The sequence below is a fragment of the Lethenteron reissneri genome, chromosome 25 (genome assembly GCF_015708825.2).
Source record: "Lethenteron reissneri isolate LAM-NWPU_2019-01 chromosome 25, ASM1570882v1, whole genome shotgun sequence".
Taxonomy (NCBI): domain Eukaryota; kingdom Metazoa; phylum Chordata; class Hyperoartia; order Petromyzontiformes; family Petromyzontidae; genus Lethenteron; species Lethenteron reissneri.
This window is the reverse complement of record NC_083803.1, coordinates 7,796,600-7,814,459: the sequence shown is the minus strand read 5'-3', so window position 1 is coordinate 7,814,459 and position 17,860 is coordinate 7,796,600. Positions and strand designations below refer to the sequence as shown.

General features: G+C 44.3%; 1 protein-coding gene across 3 annotated transcripts in view; it reads left to right on the top strand.

Moving 5' to 3' along the window:
- Positions 1–17,860, top strand: part of PLCB1 (phospholipase C beta 1) — a 192,698-nt gene that overhangs the window by 133,605 nt on the left and 41,233 nt on the right. For all 3 annotated transcript variants that reach the window (XR_009755687.1, XM_061559167.1, XM_061559168.1), the window contains exons 11-13: positions 10,168–10,325; positions 16,001–16,083; positions 17,443–17,527. Coding sequence is in view for 2 of the 3 variants with exons in the window: in XM_061559167.1 (XP_061415151.1) it covers positions 10,168–10,325; positions 16,001–16,083; positions 17,443–17,527 (326 nt within the window). In the remaining variant the exon portion in view is untranslated. The remainder of the gene's footprint in view (positions 1–10,167; positions 10,326–16,000; positions 16,084–17,442; positions 17,528–17,860) is intronic.

Genomic DNA, 17,860 nt, shown 5'->3' with positions numbered 1-17,860 from the left:
ATTTTTGTTTCCTATCTACGTGACTTTACCAAAAGAACCAAGAATATGAATTAATGCAGTCACGAAAGTATTAAGTCTAAATACAACAATGATATGTAGCAATGCACAAGCAAGATGAATGGTTCAATTTGCAGCAGATAAATACCGTATTAAAAACAACCATTTGACAGTTTTCTAAACAGTAAACCGAGCAATCAGGAAGACAGAAGCGAGCTTGTATATCGCAAAAGCACTCGCAGGTCGAGGGCACGTTCACCTTGACAGGCACTGAAGCGGTATATCGCGCTCACCGCCACACAGATTATTACACGTGAAGACGCAGCTAATGATCATGACAGCATAAATCATGGCAGCAAAGAAAGACATCAAAGTTATCGGACTGGTCGTTTAGTTCCGAATGCAAACGATATAATTAATTTCCTATTACCAAAGTCGCGCATAACCCATTTCACAAATGATCAATCCCCTGCAGAGGTATGTCGCGGGCGTTGGAGCTGATGTGTGCGCGCGACAGCTGGCCAAGCGCCGCCGCAGCCACTCCGAAAGTTCTTACTTTGACGCAGCGGCCACGGCCAGGGATGTGAATGTCACCTGGTGAGATAAATGGGCGGCTTGTGAAGCAGTTAATGAGGCATGGAATGGATCCTCGCCACCGACAGCCGCTGCCGGCGGCTCCCGGCACTGCCTCCTGCATTTAATGCCACTAACGAATATTTGCTTGATTGGATGTGATACTCTTATTTGGTCATATTAAACCGTTATTGCTACGAGGAGAGATCATCACCCAACAAATAAGAAACGTAATAAATCATAAGCTGCGGTGTCTTCCTCGTTGATTAATGTGGATGCGCACGGTATATTTCACGAGCGCTGGACAGGGCAGGGGATGGGCTTTCTCACATCTGTTACCCTGTTGCAGAGGCTTTGGTTAGCGGCTCACCGGGGAGTGACTTCAATACTTGTGTATCAATGTGCGAGCATCACTGTATTACCAATCAAATGTCCATGCATCATTAATCACGAGGGCGGGGCGGGGTATGCGAAGCGGCCAAAAGCCTCGGAACGACATGTAACAGCTGTAGAACCCGTCGGGGGGAAAATGAAATCCGAATCTTTGATCTAAATTAATAAATAAAATGCTGCTATTTTGAAACGTTATTAAAATCATTATGTGTTCTTTTTATATAATTTTTTTCACTCCTCGCTTGCTTTTAGTATTAAAGTCAGCCAGGTGGAAAATGGGCCCTATCGATTTATGGCACCAAGTCACAAATTACGGGGCATGTGCTCTCACGATCGCACCCTGCTGACCCCGCCGTCATTAGGAAGCGCAGCTGGATGAATCAGTGCGCGCAGCCAGAGTGCCCAGCGGCAGGCAAAATGCGCAGAACAGTCGCGCGCGTTGCACGTGAGCTGCAAAGTTACTCGACGGGCAATCGTCGTGTCCTCGCGCGATACCGCTGATGAGATCAGCAGGCAGTGCATTTGAATTTCAGGAATTTTATTCCTGCACCAGAACCGGCCAATTGGTTAATATTTCATTGTCGCTCTGATCTTTCTTTTTATCCCCGTACCATCGTGTAATTGTACCAATATGTGAACTTGGGAAAGATGCGGCAATTTTTGATACTTTGCGCCTGTCACGATAATATAGCAATACCTTTTACTTCCACGTTTTCATTTTCTCTAACCACGGGGGGGGGGGGGGTGGGGTGTACAATTGGTTGTTCAAGCCCGTACACTGTGCACTACACACTCACACATATGTCTATATATGGGGCTGTATTTCCTATTGGGGGGAACAGTGGTGCAGTGGTTAGCGCACTGCTCCATGAACCCGGCGACCTGAGTTCAATTCCTAGCCATGGTTAACTTCAGTGCAGTGCAGAGATCACTCCTTGTCCCACACCCACCCCTTCACCAATCTCTACTGACTCCTGTATGGTCAAGAAAGCTATTGCTCAACATGTTGAGAAGCCTTTATTTGTCAGTGTATATAGACAGAAGGATGTAAGATAGTTAATTCAATCATTCGTTTATTGTTCCTGATACACCGTACTGCATTAGTATTACTGCCAAGTCCAGGTGTATTTGTGCAGCACAAAGGTGCACTGCGTCTCGGCATGGCTGTTCTTCAATGGGATCACTTCTCAGCTAATTCGCGTATGTGGGAAGATAATTGCATGCACAGGTGTCTTAACCATCGCACTCCACAAGCGAAGAAAAGCTACTAATTGAAGGTGCATAACAAACTAGCACTCATGCCCCATTGAGATCAAATTGGGAGCGTTGCTAACATGCAATTGAGTAGAGCTCGTTTGTGTAGAGCACGCATTTATTTGTAAATGTTAAACAAACGGTTGTTTCTCAACACTGATATGGCTTAATCCACATAGCTGCACGGTTGTATAATTTACAGGGCGGCAATTGTATTCTTGACATGGTCGTGTTTTTAACATTTAATTGGTTACAATTGTGCCAAGTGACTCAGACATTCCACTTTGTAATGCACTACAGGCAAGAGAATTAAGGGGGGGGGAAATAATTGTTGCAATGTTAGAGTCTGTCCAGCGTACTGAGCTGTCTTAATGGGCTTTGGCCTTTATGAGCTTTGGGCCTTTATCGGCGGTGGACCATTAAGAACTTACACCATCTTGGGGGGGGGGGGGGGTCTTTCATTCATTCCTGACTCACAACCAGAGAAAGGGACACACCACAGGCAATGCCTGATCTCGTTACAGTTTATTGGACATTCTTTGTTATCTTGAGTTTGTATAAAGAACACACGCGACCTGCATGCACCAGGGATTCCCGTGTGAAATGCCGGGAAACAGGATTGAGCGGTCAGCATTCTTTACGTCACGTGACTATATCTGACTGCAGAAACTCTGTTCATGCCCTGAGTATTTTTTTTTTACTCGAAAAGACAAAAAAAATTCCATTCTAGATTTGAAGCTTTCGTGACTGCAAGGATTAATACGCTTTGGTTATTTCGGTAAAGTCACGTCGGTAAAAATTTAAATAAAATAAATGAAAGCAACTAAATTAAATCACAACGTTTCGGGCGCAACACAAGCATCCTTCTTCAGGTGGAGACAACCCCGTCCCTCACATCGTTGCCTCCCAGTCCACAGCCCGCCCCCACACTCACCATGGCCCCTCCCCTCCCTCCATTCCCTGCGACTATATAATTCCTCGTCACAGCCGTCTCTTCGACACACTTGAGCGGTTTTGCTTTCGCTACGTTGTCCCCACCTAAAGAATGACGATTGTGTTGCGCCCGAAAAGTCGTGATTTTATTTAGTTGCTTTTATTTATTTTATTTTATTTTTTACCTAAGTGACTTTAACGAAAAAACCAAAGAGTAAAAAATGTCCAGTTGCTGTATAATACTTGTTTGACTTTATAGAGCAAGATATGATAACCGTATAATATATTTGCATGTTTAATTAGCTGATGATTTAGTCCAGTGATCCTACTTGAGGGTATTGTGTATAACCAAAATCTTTCAAGTATGTGACGTTCATCTTACGAAGAATTATGTAACACGAGCGATACAACAAAGGAAACATAGCTATGAGAAAATGTATTTGTCCCAGAGTAATTGGTGCCACACGCAGATTGTTCAACTTGTGATCCGAATTTTACGAATTCAAATCTTAGTTGTGGCTCGACTCATCCCTTAAACCTGACATTGTCGTCTTCTTGGTTCTTTCGGTAAAGTCACATAGAAGGGAAATAATAAAATAATAAAAATAAAACATAATAAAATAATTCTCGCGACGTTTCGGCCACAACGCAAGCAGGCGTCCTCAGGTGAAGAACAGGTCTGTCGGAAAGACAGACCTGTTAGCTTCAGTGTCTTTCCGACAGACCTGTTCTTCACCTGAGGACGGCTGCTTGCGTTGTGGCCAAAATGTCGTGAGAATTATTTTATAATGTTTTATTTTTATTATTTTATTATTTCCCTTCTACGTGACTTTACCGAAAGAACCAAGAAGATGAATCCCTGCAGTCACGAAAGCTTAAAATCGAAATCTGACATTGTCGATAAACGTGGAACTTCCACTGCTCTCTGGCTTCGGTCTACCAGCGGATATTACGTCGCATCCCTGTAGCTCACCAACTGATACAAAATGACTGATTTTTACCTTGACATATTCAATGTCAATATACAGAGCTCAAGTAGAAATATATTTTCCAAATAGCAACGAATGTGGCAAATAACACATCAGGATTTTAGTATGTTGCTTCAAGCTTAGGCACCTCCTACGCTATGTCCACTGGACTGTGTAGTTAATGGAAATGATTTCCTGTAAGTTGTTGGGGTTTTTTCCCAATGCAACCAACTTTCGTGTCAAGCAAAAGTCATTTATGCATTGAACCTTGAACTGTTTTCAGGACATATTACAATTGTGTATAATGGCCAGCACTCGCAAAAACTATGGTCCATGTCAAACTTACATAATGGTGCATCTGTCAGCCCTGTGTTGTCCAAAATATGTTGCCGACAATGGAAATGACATAGTCATTACATTACATCTGAGAGCCTGAGACCCGTATGTCTCAATGCTCAAATTACAAAATGTTCAACCTTCACCGAGCTGAGGGTCAATAAAAAAAATGTCCTGGCCCACGAGAGATGAAACTAACACGGAGTAAGTCAGCGGAATTACCATAGCTATGAGAGGTTTTGTGAGAGACCAACTTGTAGAAGAGGTGGCTTTTCCCAAACGAGAAGTGACATTCGCCCTCCCCTCCCGCCACATGTCCACTCGTTTCTGAATCCCTTGGTGTGTCAGAAATTCGTTTTCCAAGTTTAAGGCTCACTATTGTTGTTGATCTTTTATCACTGGCGTGTAGCACGCACGTAACAAAGACTGTTTTTCTGAAACTGTAAATCCATTTTTGCTGGCTCTACATCATATACGTGTGGTGAGAAACTACACCTTTTGTTGAAATGCTGAGAACATCAATGATCAAAGGCGGCAGTGTTACGCCACAAGAAGAACTGCAATGTGTAAACTGTTTTTATTATGCAGTAACTAGGCAATGCAAGCCATGGCATCCATTAATTAGATCCAAAAATACCTACACATAACACATTCCAGAGCTGGTATATCTTATTTCAAGTTTTTGAAAAGGGCGACTGACAAACACTGAATGTTAATAGTCTAAATAATAATTTAGTTGTTTACCACTCGAGTTGCCAACATCTTACACTTGTTTGTTAATTTCAGTTCACATATCTCTTTAATTTGCTTTCAAGTACAGATAATAATCCGGAATTTATTTATCGATATACAGAACAAATACAGAAATGGATAGCTTATGGATGATGATAATAAACAATTAGGAACAGATACGAACGCGTTGGTATTGTTTTATTTTATTACGTAAAATGTATTCTGATCAGTGGTTGTGTTTGCGTGGTTTCCATTGCAAGACGCAATTGTGTTTCCCCCAACACCCAATGTGTATCCCGGTAATCTATATATATAAAATCGTTCATGTCTGTCTGTCTGTGTGTGTGTGTGTGGACTTTGGCCCATACGCACTTTCATTGGACGGCGGTTGCCCCTGGCAACGGCTAGCCACGCCTTCGCCGCTTTCATTGGACCTGGCAACGGCTAGCCACGCCTTCGCCAAGGGCTGCAGTTTCATTGGACGGCGGTTGCCCCTGCCAACGGCTAGCCACGCCTTCGCCACTTTCATAAGCTCCGTATTTAATTAAATAATAGCCATTACACAGTATTGTTGGAGCGCTAGGGGGGGGGGGAAGGAACGCCACCCGTACCCTGCCTTTTCCAAGCCGACAATTTTAGGCGAGGCCGCAGGCTTTGCACGCTACTTGGCCTCGACACCCACCACGCCACTCTGAGGTAAATTCATCAAAGTTTTTCCTACTCTTCACTACACCCCCACCACAATGTGTGCTATTAATATTACTTTTAAACCCAACGCGCCAACAATCGATTACTTTAATGTTCACTGTACAAATACTCATTAAGCTGGGTGAGCGTACTGCCAGTCTATCATGTACACTGTAGCCTGCTTATTAAGCTCGGTGAGCGTACTGCCACTCTATCATGTACACTCTAGCCTGCTTATGAAGCTGAGTGCGTGTACTGGCAGTCTATAATGTGGACTCTTGCTTGGTTATTATAATCGATTCTTTATATGTTCTTTGTACAAACAGTCATTAAGCTGCTTGAGCGACCCCAGTTCGATTCCAACTCACGCCCACCACCGCTGACGATTATTTGAAACGGACCTGGCCCTCCCCTAGGTCCACTCAGCCTCAAAAGCGTAACTGCTGTCGTGTGGGAACATCGTCACTGGGGAGACAAAGGCGGCGGGGCATCGTGGATCCAAGTCCCGGGCGAAGCCGGGTCATGTGTATGTGTGTTTGTGTTTATGTGTATGTCTGTGTGTCTCTATGTATGTGTGTATGTATGTGTATGTATGTGTTTGTGTGTATGTATGTGGGTTTTTTTTATGTCTTTATGTGTATGTCTGCGTGTCTCTATGTATGTGTGTATGTACGTGTGTGCATGTGTTTGTGTGTATGTATGTGTGTGTCTATGTATGTGTATGTGTTTCTGTGTATGTATGTGTGTGTATGTATGTGTGTTACGTGTCTGTCTGTGTGTCTGCATGTATGTGTGTGTGTATTGTGTATGTGTTTGTGTGCATGTATGTGTGTGTTTGTGTGTATGTGTATGTCTGTGTGTTTGTATGTGTGTGTATGTGTGTGTATGTATGTGTGTGTATGTGTTTGTATGTGTTTGTGTGTTTACGCTCGCATTACACAAATGTGTTGCTGGTCTAAGGCGTTCCTCGCACAGCATTGCCGCTTTATTATTTCAGTCGTTTACTGCCTTACGCACCCTGAAAGTCGTGTGTGTCTGCAGCAAGCGCGTGTATGTGTACCTATGGACGCGCGCGCGTGTGTTGTGTAGGGGGAACGGTAGTGTAGTGCTTAGCGTGCTGTCTGTGTCTGTGTGTGTGTCTGTGTGTGTGTTTGTGTGTGTGCGTGTGTGGTGTGTGGGGAGCGGTAGTGTAGTGCTTAGCGTGCTGTCTGTGTGTTTGTGTGTGTGTGTGTGTCTGTCTGTGTCTGTCTGTGTGTGTCTGCGTGTGTCTGTGTGTGTGTCTGTGCGTGTGTGGTGTGTGAGGAGCGGTGGGTGTAGTGCTTAACGCTACGCTGCGCTACCAACCCGGCGAACCGAGTTCGATTCCCGCTCACGGCCACCACCGGTGACGATTATTTGAACCTCCCCTAGCTCGACTCAGCCTCAAACGAGTAACTGGTGTGGCGTATTAACATCGGCACTTGGGAGACAAAGGCGGCCGGGCGTGGTGGATCCAAGTCCCGGGCGAAGCCGGGTAGTACAGCTAGTGTTGGTTTGAAATTAGTTAAACAACAACATTTGTTGGACATCCATCCACCAACATTTTCGATCTCACATGGTACTTCATTGATAATTATCAATCATTGATAATGATCAATTATCAATTAAGTGATTGTAATTAGCTTCAGTGCCTTTAGGATCTGACAAGTGAGACAGTGGAGATCTCTCGATCTTGCCGACGTTGAACATTGGCTGAACCTGATGCTTAAGGTGTGTGCACTCGGATGTCTTGTGTGTCTCTCTCGCGGGGCTTACCATCTTCTATAGGAAGGTGCAGACCCCTTGTGATCAACCACTCCTGGCTTGATCATCTTACCCCGCTGTGTACCTATCGTTTATCACTCTTTCTTCTTTCACCTTCTCTCAATCTCCCCCCTCTCTCTCTCTCTCTCTTCCATTCCCTCTGCTCCTCATCCCTGCCTTAGATCACAGCTGTTTTTCCCTTTACATTCACTCGATTATTATATCGATGCGGCGAGCCTTTGTAACACGGATCTGTCTTTACACATTCGTGTTGCTGAAAATTAGAACGTCTAAAATAAAATGTGAAGTAACCGTTTGTAGTACTGTATAATACACCACGCACATGGCAAGCTTCCATTGCAATACATGTCTATATAAACAGTGCCATAGCATAGATCTTATATATTATTGCCCTTGGGACAAATGTCCATTCCAGCTTTCAGTGTTAGCATGAATTGTTAATCTATATGTAAATTACGTTCCCTGTTTATGTAAATTCAGTGAGACACATTACATTGAACTGTAGACTGGTAGACATATAACTTAGACTGGCTGATAGTTTATAACATTTCATATGATGACTGTCGCCATACATCAAAAGGAAAATGTCAAGATTTACATAGTTGGTAGACTTTGCATGCATATTACTAAACACAAGCATTATTGAAAAAAGCATACGTTTAGAACTGCAATTAGTGCATAATTGTAAAATATTTGTTGTGATGTTACAATTAACTCACTTTAATGACATTACAAGTGTAAGACGTCATATTGACTGTAAAGAAAGAAAAGTGCGCGGGCTTGGGCAGCACCCGTTGCTGGAGGGGTCGAAGGCCGGTGGTCAAGACTAGCAATCAAGCGGCAGGCAAAAGAGTGAAATGGGTCAAAGATGACGTTCACTGTGAAGGCGGAGCGATGGAATCGGGTCATCTGCAAGTGGTGGATGGATGGTTGCATTACGATTATAGCCGGCAACGGCTTGGAGAAGCCTTCTTCTGGCAGTGGATAGATAATGGCTGATGATGGATTACTTGAGGTGCCAATAGATGGAACTGCGAATGTTGTATAAAATCCCTCCGCCTGAGAAAATGTCACTTGTACTGATGGAACGGCGCTTTCTCGATCTGTTTCTGCATCAGTAGTTCGTGATAGCTCAACTGAGTTCATGGTTATCTTGTCAGCAGCACAATATTGCAAATACTAGCAAAAATATCGTGTCTGTTCAACTGTCTTGTACTTTATTCCTGAAAGTCAGATTTTCTTTACGATATCATTCATGAAACAGCATAGATATATGGCAAAAATTAGTGCATGCAAGTTGCCGGTCCTCAGGTGATAAATGTGGCCTCACCTGGTATGCAGGAGATTGTGGGTTCGATCCCGACCCTGGCACATGTATATTTGAAGTTTGCATGTTGTCCCAATGGTCACGTGGATTTTTCTCCGGGTCCTCCGGTTTTTCCCTCCATACTTAGAAACACGCGTTTAGAGTAGTTGGCTGCTATAAATGTCCACTTGATGAGCCACTTCGTTGAGCTATCATTTGTGGCCAGGCCACTTCTGAAAAAGAGCAATACAGCTCAAGTGGGCCTTTCCTGGTAAAATAAAAATAGTTTAAATAGTTTTTTTACGTGAGTCAGTACTTGACAAAAAGAGGGAGCCTCGCAGTAAGGGGCACATTTCTTACATCCCCCGCTCATGGTTAGTCTATTGGCAGGTTGCGTGTGGTGGTGTAAAGTGTGGGGTACTGTCACCTCTATCAAGCCAGCATGAAAGAGTAGGCAAAAAAAACCTTTAGAGGGGCTCGGTGGAGCTTCTTCTCGTGAAGGCTCTTGTGACAGCAGTGGCTTCAGCAGGAAATTTCAGGGCTGCACCTTTACCTTATACCAGTGCAATGTTAAAAATAGAAAGGATGAAGATTTATGAACCTGGAAATTGACGAGAAATGGAACAAAAGCTGAAATATGTGCAAAACAGCACGCAGAGGTGCATGCATGGAATTACACTCGCATCTACCAGTATGAGCATCAAGTAGCACGTCTGCCAGTATTTTACGAGCATGTCGGCATGAAGCTTTACACCACATAATACATTTCAGATAACATAATATATTACGGGTGTGTTAATGCTTTCCAACTAAGAATGAAAGCGTTAATTCATTAGCTTTGTCTGTCCCTCCGTCTGTAATTGGGGGGGTCACAATAAAGATGATCCAAAATAGATGACATTTGTATTTAAAGCTGTGTTGCTATGAGAGACACACCCTATGGAAAACCTTGCCAAATTTATCATAGCTAAGCAAATTATTTGGTGATACTGCATTGACAGCGGTGCACAAATGTTTTTTGACAAATTGATCAAAGGGCTGCCTACATGCAGCATGCAAAAATCTGGCTGTGGGGGCTCGGAAGGTCACGTTATCATCATTTTAACGAGACACTTTCGAGGACTAACGCATGCTGCAAACCATTAGATAAAACGTACTACTTTTCTGTTTGTTGTTTATTGTCAGCCGGTCAGCTGGCCGGGAGCTCGTCGGTGGAGATGTACCGGCAGGCACTGCTGGCCGGGTGTCGCTGCGTGGAGCTCGATTGCTGGAAGGGACGCACGGCTGACGAGGAGCCGGTCATCACGCATGGCTTCACCATGACCACGGAGATCCTGTTCAAGGTCAGCACCTGGCCCCTGTCACTGGTGGTGCTGCAACTCGCCCACTCGAGGGCCCCCAGCTAAAACTAATTATTGGGCAAATTCCTCCTCCTCCTCCTCCTGCCTCCCCCCGTTTCCTTTTCGATGCATAAACTCAAAGTGAGATGACAGAAGAAGAGATGTAGACAAGAGATTACTATAAATTTCGATTTAAAGCTTTCGTGACTGCAGGGATTCATCTTCTTGGTTCTTTCGGTAAAGTCACGTCGAAGGGAAATAATCTATATATATAAAATCGTTCATGTCTGTCTGTGTGTGTGTGTGTGTGGACTTTGGCCCATACGCACTTTCATTGGACGGCGGTTGCCCCTGGCAACGGCTAGCCACGCCTTCGCCGCTTTCATTGGACCTGGCAACGGCTAGCCACGCCTTCGCCAAGGGCTGCAGTTTCATTGGACGGCGGTTGCCCCTGCCAACGGCTAGCCACGCCTTCGCCACTTTCATAAGCTCCGTATTTAATTAAATAATAGCCATTACACAGTATTGTTGGAGCGCTAGGGGGGGGGGAAGGAACGCCACCCGTACCCTGCCTTTTCCAAGCCGACAATTTTAGGCGAGGCCACAGGCTTTGCACGCTACTTGGCCTCGACACCCACCACGCCACTCTGAGGTAAATTCATCAAAGTTTTTCCTACTCTTCACTACACCCCCACCACAATGTGTGCTATTAATATTACTTTTAAACCCAACGCGCCAACAATCGATTACTTTAATGTTCACTGTACAAATACTCATTAAGCTGGGTGAGCGTACTGCCAGTCTATCATGTACACTGTAGCCTGCTTATTAAGCTCGGTGAGCGTACTGCCACTCTATCATGTACACTCTAGCCTGCTTATGAAGCTGAGTGCGTGTACTGGCAGTCTATAATGTGGACTCTTGCCTGGTTATTATAATCGATTCTTTATATGTTCTTTGTACAAACAGTCATTAAGCTGCTTGAGCGACCCCAGTTCGATTCCAACTCACGCCCACCACCGCTGACGATTATTTGAAACGGACCTGGCCCTCCCCTAGGTCCACTCAGCCTCAAAAGCGTAACTGCTGTCGTGTGGGAACATCGTCACTGGGGAGACAAAGGCGGCGGGGCATCGTGGATCCAAGTCCCGGGCGAAGCCGGGTCATGTGTATGTGTGTTTGTGTTTATGTGTATGTCTGTGTGTCTCTATGTATGTGTGTATGTATGTGTATGTATGTGTTTGTGTGTATGTGTGTGTGTATGTATGTGGGTTTTTTTTATGTCTTTATGTGTATGTCTGCGTGTCTCTATGTATGTGTGTATGTACGTGTGTGCATGTGTTTGTGTGTATGTATGTGTGTGTCTATGTATGTGTGTGTATGTGTTTCTGTGTATGTATGTGTGTGTATGTATGTGTGTTACGTGTCTGTCTGTGTGTCTGCATGTATGTGTGTGTGTATTGTGTATGTGTTTGTGTGCATGTATGTGTGTGTTTGTGTGTATGTGTATGTCTGTGTGTTTGTATGTGTGTGTATGTGTTTGTGTGTATGTGTGTGTATGTATGTGTGTGTATGTGTTTGTATGTGTTTGTGTGTTTACGCTCGCATTACACAAATGTGTTGCTGGTCTAAGGCGTTCCTCGCACAGCATTGCCGCTTTATTATTTCAGTCGTTTACTGCCTTACGCACCCTGAAAGTCGTGTGTGTCTGCAGCAAGCGCGTGTATGTGTACCTATGGACGCGCGCGCGTGTGTTGTGTAGGGGGAACGGTAGTGTAGTGCTTAGCGTGCTGTCTGTGTCTGTGTGTGTGTCTGTGTGTGTGTCTGTGTGTGTGCGTGTGTGGTGTGTGGGGAGCGGTAGTGTAGTGCTTAGCGTGCTGTCTGTGTGTTTGTGTGTGTGTCTGTCTGTGTGTGTCTGCGTGTGTCTGTGTGTGTGTCTGTGCGTGTGTGGTGTGTGAGGAGCGGTGGGTGTAGTGCTTAACGCTACGCTGCGCTACCAACCCGGCGAACCGAGTTCGATTCCCGCTCACGGCCACCACCGGTGACGATTATTTGAACCTCCCCTAGCTCGACTCAGCCTCAAACGAGTAACTGGTGTGGCGTATTAACATCGGCACTTGGGAGACAAAGGCGGCCGGGCGTGGTGGATCCAAGTCCCGGGCGAAGCCGGGTAGTACAGCTAGTAAAATAATAAAAATAAAGCATAATAAAATAATTTTCACGACGTTTTGGCCACAACGCAAGCAGCCGTCCTCAGGTGAAGACCAGGTCTGTCGGGGAGACAGCGACCTGGTCTTCACCTGAGGATGGCTGCTTGCGTTGTGGCCGAAACGTCCTGAGAATTATTTTAAGAGATTGCGATGTAATAAGTTAAGAGACGAGAGATGCAGATGAGAGGGAGATGAGAGATGTAGGCAAGGGACACAAGATGGCATTACAGGAGAGAGGAAAGAGATGCAGAGAAGATTGGGATGAGAGAGATCATTCGCTTTTTGATGTGCGTTCGCTTTTTTTTAATGTTGATTCACATTTGAATTCGTGCTGGGACTTGGTTTGCTCCAAATATGTTCTAATTGTGAATCCAGGGCCCCATTGTGCTGCTTTGATCCCTTCACTTCTGCTCAGTTTGTTTCTGCCTAGCGACTACCTCTGGCCTCCATGACACGTAATTATGTTTTGCCATCATGGAATGCTTTTTGTAACGTTGGTGTAAAGTGGTTAAGGTTAAAGATGTTTTAATAACATTTTGTGGTGGATGACTACAAACTCGAAGTAGTGATTACTAAAAACATTGTGTGTGGATTTACCGTGACCACAGAGATGGTCTTCAAGGTCAGCACCTCGCCCCCTGCGACAAATTCTCATCCACGGCCAGAATTGGGTCTGGCGAGATGGATTGCCAGTGCCGGTATAAATTGCAGCTGTGTGTCCAACGCTGAACGATTATAAGTTTCCAAACGGCTTATCTTATAATTTAACACATGTGCATGATGTCTACCTTTTCTTTGTCCACTCTTAAAATTCTCCCACAGACATTCACTGCAGTAGCAATAGTTATGCACGTACAAGTGCACATATTCGCCAATGACGTACCTTTAAAGTAATGGATATAAAACAAGCAAAATTGAACGTTGAACATAAAATTAAACAATACGTTTAGAATGATTGAGTGACAATATTTTTTTATAACGGCAGTTTGTAAGAAGTGCATTTTGACAAAACGAAGGGAAAAATTGTTACTTTCGTGCTGAAGGTTTCATTTTCAGTAAAGTTAATACAATTATGCTACATGATTTATCGTATCAAAATCAATTTGAGGTAAACATTTCACTCATTATAAAAAAATATTGGAAAATAATGTCGAGCCTGAAATAATAAAGAAGAAAATAATGCTTGACCAAACTAAATACAGATGCATCTATACGTTTAGCACAGCATTAATTAAAAATCCTTAATGTGTATAAGTTTAAATATATATGCAATTAAGGATTAGCATTACATAGCATGAACTGTGATACCAGTGTTTCAGTCCAAACATTGTGGCACTGTCATAAAAGGACTCCATCAAAGAGGATTTGATTCAAGCAAGCATTACCGGGTTTGGGGTTGGGGGAGTTGATTTGAGAACGCGAGGAAGGATGGTTGGTTGGGGGAGGGGCGAGAGGGTGGTGGGGGTGGTGTAAAGATGTTGGTGGAGGGTTGGTTGGTGCTGTTCACCATTCATCCCCCTTGTGTTGTAAACGGATTTCAATCAAGTGTTCACCAACAGCACTTGCCCAATCCACCTGACAATCACGTTCGAGGGCCCGCGGTCACACCTTGGCTTGCACACTGCGGTGCTTGCGAACACCATTAGGACATGGCGTCAATGACAGGTCAGGCGGACTCTGGGGCTTCTCTGGCCACAGATGAGCTGCTGCTGCTGCTGTCGGCGTTGTTCACACGGCCCGACCGCAGCAGAAAATGGCAGTCTCGCGGTGATGGACAGAGGTGGCCTTTGATGACAAATGGCGAGCGTATCTCTGTCTGTGTGCCCAGGGATGCCTCGAGCCCTTTACATTCGTTCAGGTTGGCCACCGTTGCGATCCTAAATTGCCTTAAGAAACCTTTTCTCTTTTTTCTTTCTTCTTCTCTTTTCTTTTCCAAAAACGGCTTTTGGCTTGAGTATCATGCTTATTCATTAAAAAGCCGTGCCACTTTTCAGAGGTGTCTGCCGATCATCTCCGACAGCTTGCCGTCTCGTGAATGGAAAGGGGAGTGTGAATAAATGTTTTTAGATGCGATCTGAAAATATATTCTTGTGTCAGCATATGCTTGCATTTTTGCCTTAACCCAAACTCCCCTCTTGACCTCCAATAGCTGTAATGTTTGACCTCCGTGTACATTTTATCACCTTGCATTCCACCCACTCTGTCTGGTCATTAAACTAAAACGTAACTATTTTTATGTTTCCAGATGAGGCCCACTGAGCTGTGTAGCTGTTTTTCAGAAGCAACCTGGCCACAGATGAAGTGACTTGTCATGTGGATATTTATAGCAGCCAAATATTCTGAACGCATGTTTCTAAATGTGGAGGGGAAAACTGTAGAACCTGGAAAAAATTCCACACAACCACGGGGAGAACATGCAAACTCCGAATGTACAGGAGTCAGGGTTGAACCCACGCCCTCCTGTATACCAGGCGAGGTAGTTAAAATCTCGCCACCGTGGCACCCCATTGTTAAACCATCACGTCAATCAGCCTCAGCATGGCTCTTAAATCTAAGAGGACACTAATTAAATTCGCAATTCTGGCCTCAAATAAAGATTACAACGTGAACAAGGTATTTCCTTATTGGTGAGGATTACGCTTTAATGCAATGTAATTTAATGTTGGGTGAGAGTAAAAAAAAAATAAGTCATTAAGCTGCTTTAACCTCGCAATGTCGAGAGATGCATTAGTACGTTGAAATCTGACCTTGAGTCCATTTCCTTAAGCTGGATCATTCCCCCCCCCCCCCCCCTCAGAGCTGAAGGCCATGAGCAGTGTTAGAGTTCCGGAGCAATTTAAATCATTTTGATTGCCATCAGGTTGCGTGCTCTGTTTGCGAATACTTTGAAGCGTCTGAAGGGAATTGCAAGGATCTTGCCAGCGGAGGAAGGGAGTTGGGAAAGAAATACGGTTACCAGTGGCCGGTTCTAGCGATTGATGTGCGGTCACCATGACAAAGCTCTTGAAATTAGCATTCAGCTGCACGTAACTGTGTGCGCGATGAATGGTTTTCAGCAGCAGCAGCAAACTGTCAAGATGTGTGGATCGCCCCTCGTAAACATATCTCGAAGGCCAATGTGCCGCACATTTAACAAGGTGGGGAAAAATACATAATTCGGGAGAATATTAACTTCGCAAGATAAGGTTGGAAAGGGTTTCTTCATGTTATTGTTTGTCTTATTTACAAACAACTGACTTAATTCTAGATTTGAAGCTTTCGTGACTGAAAGGATTCATACTCTTAGGTTTTTTCGGTAAAGTCACGTAGGTAAAAAATAAAATTAAAATTAATAAAAGTAAAATAAAAAATCACGACGTTTCGGAGGCAACACAAGCCTCCGTCTTCAGGTGGAACCGTCACAGCACGATTGTTGTATCAAGTAAAGAGAACTGACTTGAGTCGCATGGCACTGTTTTTGCTGCATAGGATGTGATCGAAGCCATAAAGGACTGCGCGTTCAAAACGTCACCCTTTCCTGTCATCCTCTCCTTTGAGAACCACGTGGACTCGTACGTATCGCCACTGCGCACCTCAGTTCACATTGGCCTATGTGTTCACATTACGGGACGGTTGCAGCTCTTTTCAGACGAAAGTGGTTAATTTTCTCAAAGCCATGCCCCCTCGGTATTTTCACGTATTCAAATATTAACACTCTATAAATAATGTGGAATATTAATGATAATTCTCTTAGTGCTGTGTCCATGTTTCCTGAACTTATGTCCTCGTAAAAAGCAGAGGTAGTTGCTGATGCAGCACATGTACCGTGCTTATCTGTGTTTATTATGAGTATTATTATACGTGAGCATATAGATGCACATACGCGGAGGTGGTCAGAATTTTGTTTTATTTGCACCGAACCAAATGCTGAGATTGCCTATCAATGGCTTAACATAACAGTGGAGTGGAAACTGAACATAAAAACACCGTATATGACCACATTTCTCATGTAAGCAACACATGCTTACACTACACTCGTGAAGGGAGGGGCAAAGGACAACTTCTGATACAGGCACACGACTTTGGATATAAGCACATCTGGCCTTGCTCTCAAGAGGGTGCGCTCATAGCCAGGTTCTACTGCATGGGAAAATCATCAGCAAATAAGTTAACAAATTCGTGAATGGCTTTTACATTTCTTTTAAAAATATGGTGGTGAATGTCAATTTCTCCACCCCAAAGGATCACGGCCTATATGTATATGCTACGACAAGATAGGGGCAGAGTTACGTGAAAGTCATGAACACTCTTGACACACTCTGTTTCTTTACTCATGGACATGCTGTGTTTAGAGTGAGTGAAGTTAGCTGAAAGATTTGACATGATAATTCCTTTTATAATTAGTCCGCCCCCCCCCCCCCCAAACCCAAAGATTATCATGAAGCTACTTACAAAAAAGGAATGGTCTTCTTTACCATAACAGTTTATATGCAAAATGTTATTCTATGTCAAACTTCCCAAACCCCACCATTACAAACGTAAAAAACACTCTTGCTAAAAATGGAAGTGCCGTGACAGTTACACGCAGCATGTGGCTTGTAATTCAGCCCTCGACGATGTGCGGCGGTCCATTCACTTCGTGCGGGGGCGTTCGGGAGATGCGTCCTCAATTAGCAGCCGTGCTGCTGCACGCGCTAAATTTCGCTGGGAAGTAAACGATGGACTTGCCCCGCACAGCAGTAAATGTCCGACCTGTTCTCTTCACAAGCGGTCGAGAGGTGATGGATGCGGAATGCAACCGAATTATGCACCACGTAGAAATGCGCCGCTGAGTATTGATCATGTCACTTGTAAGTTTATCAGCCCTGCTCACGTACTTTTTGTGTGTGTGTGTGCGTGTTTGCATATGCATGTGTTTACCCATCCTAAAGCCCCAAACAGCAAGCGAAGATGGCAGAGTACTGTCGGACAATATTTGGAGATGCTCTGCTGATGGACCCTCTGGAAAAGTACCTGGTAACCTCAGCCTGGCGAGAGAGAACCATTGCAACAACAAGCACCATGGCATCATTGCCCAGGACCATAATGCACTGGCAGCCAAGAACCCCAATCAATGAAGTGTCGACCGTGTATTTTCTGATCCGGACAAAAAAACTAATCTTGTGCAGCCACATCTATGGATAGAGGATCAATCCTGCCTCAACTGGGAATGCTTTATTTACATTCACCTCTGGATTTGTGCTCCGATTTAATTTTGGCCCAACAATCGAATTTTCTTCCAAATGGTGCGCTGACGTTTGCCTCGCAGAGGGGCCACGGATTGAGAGAATGAATTGACCCCTTCCGCAT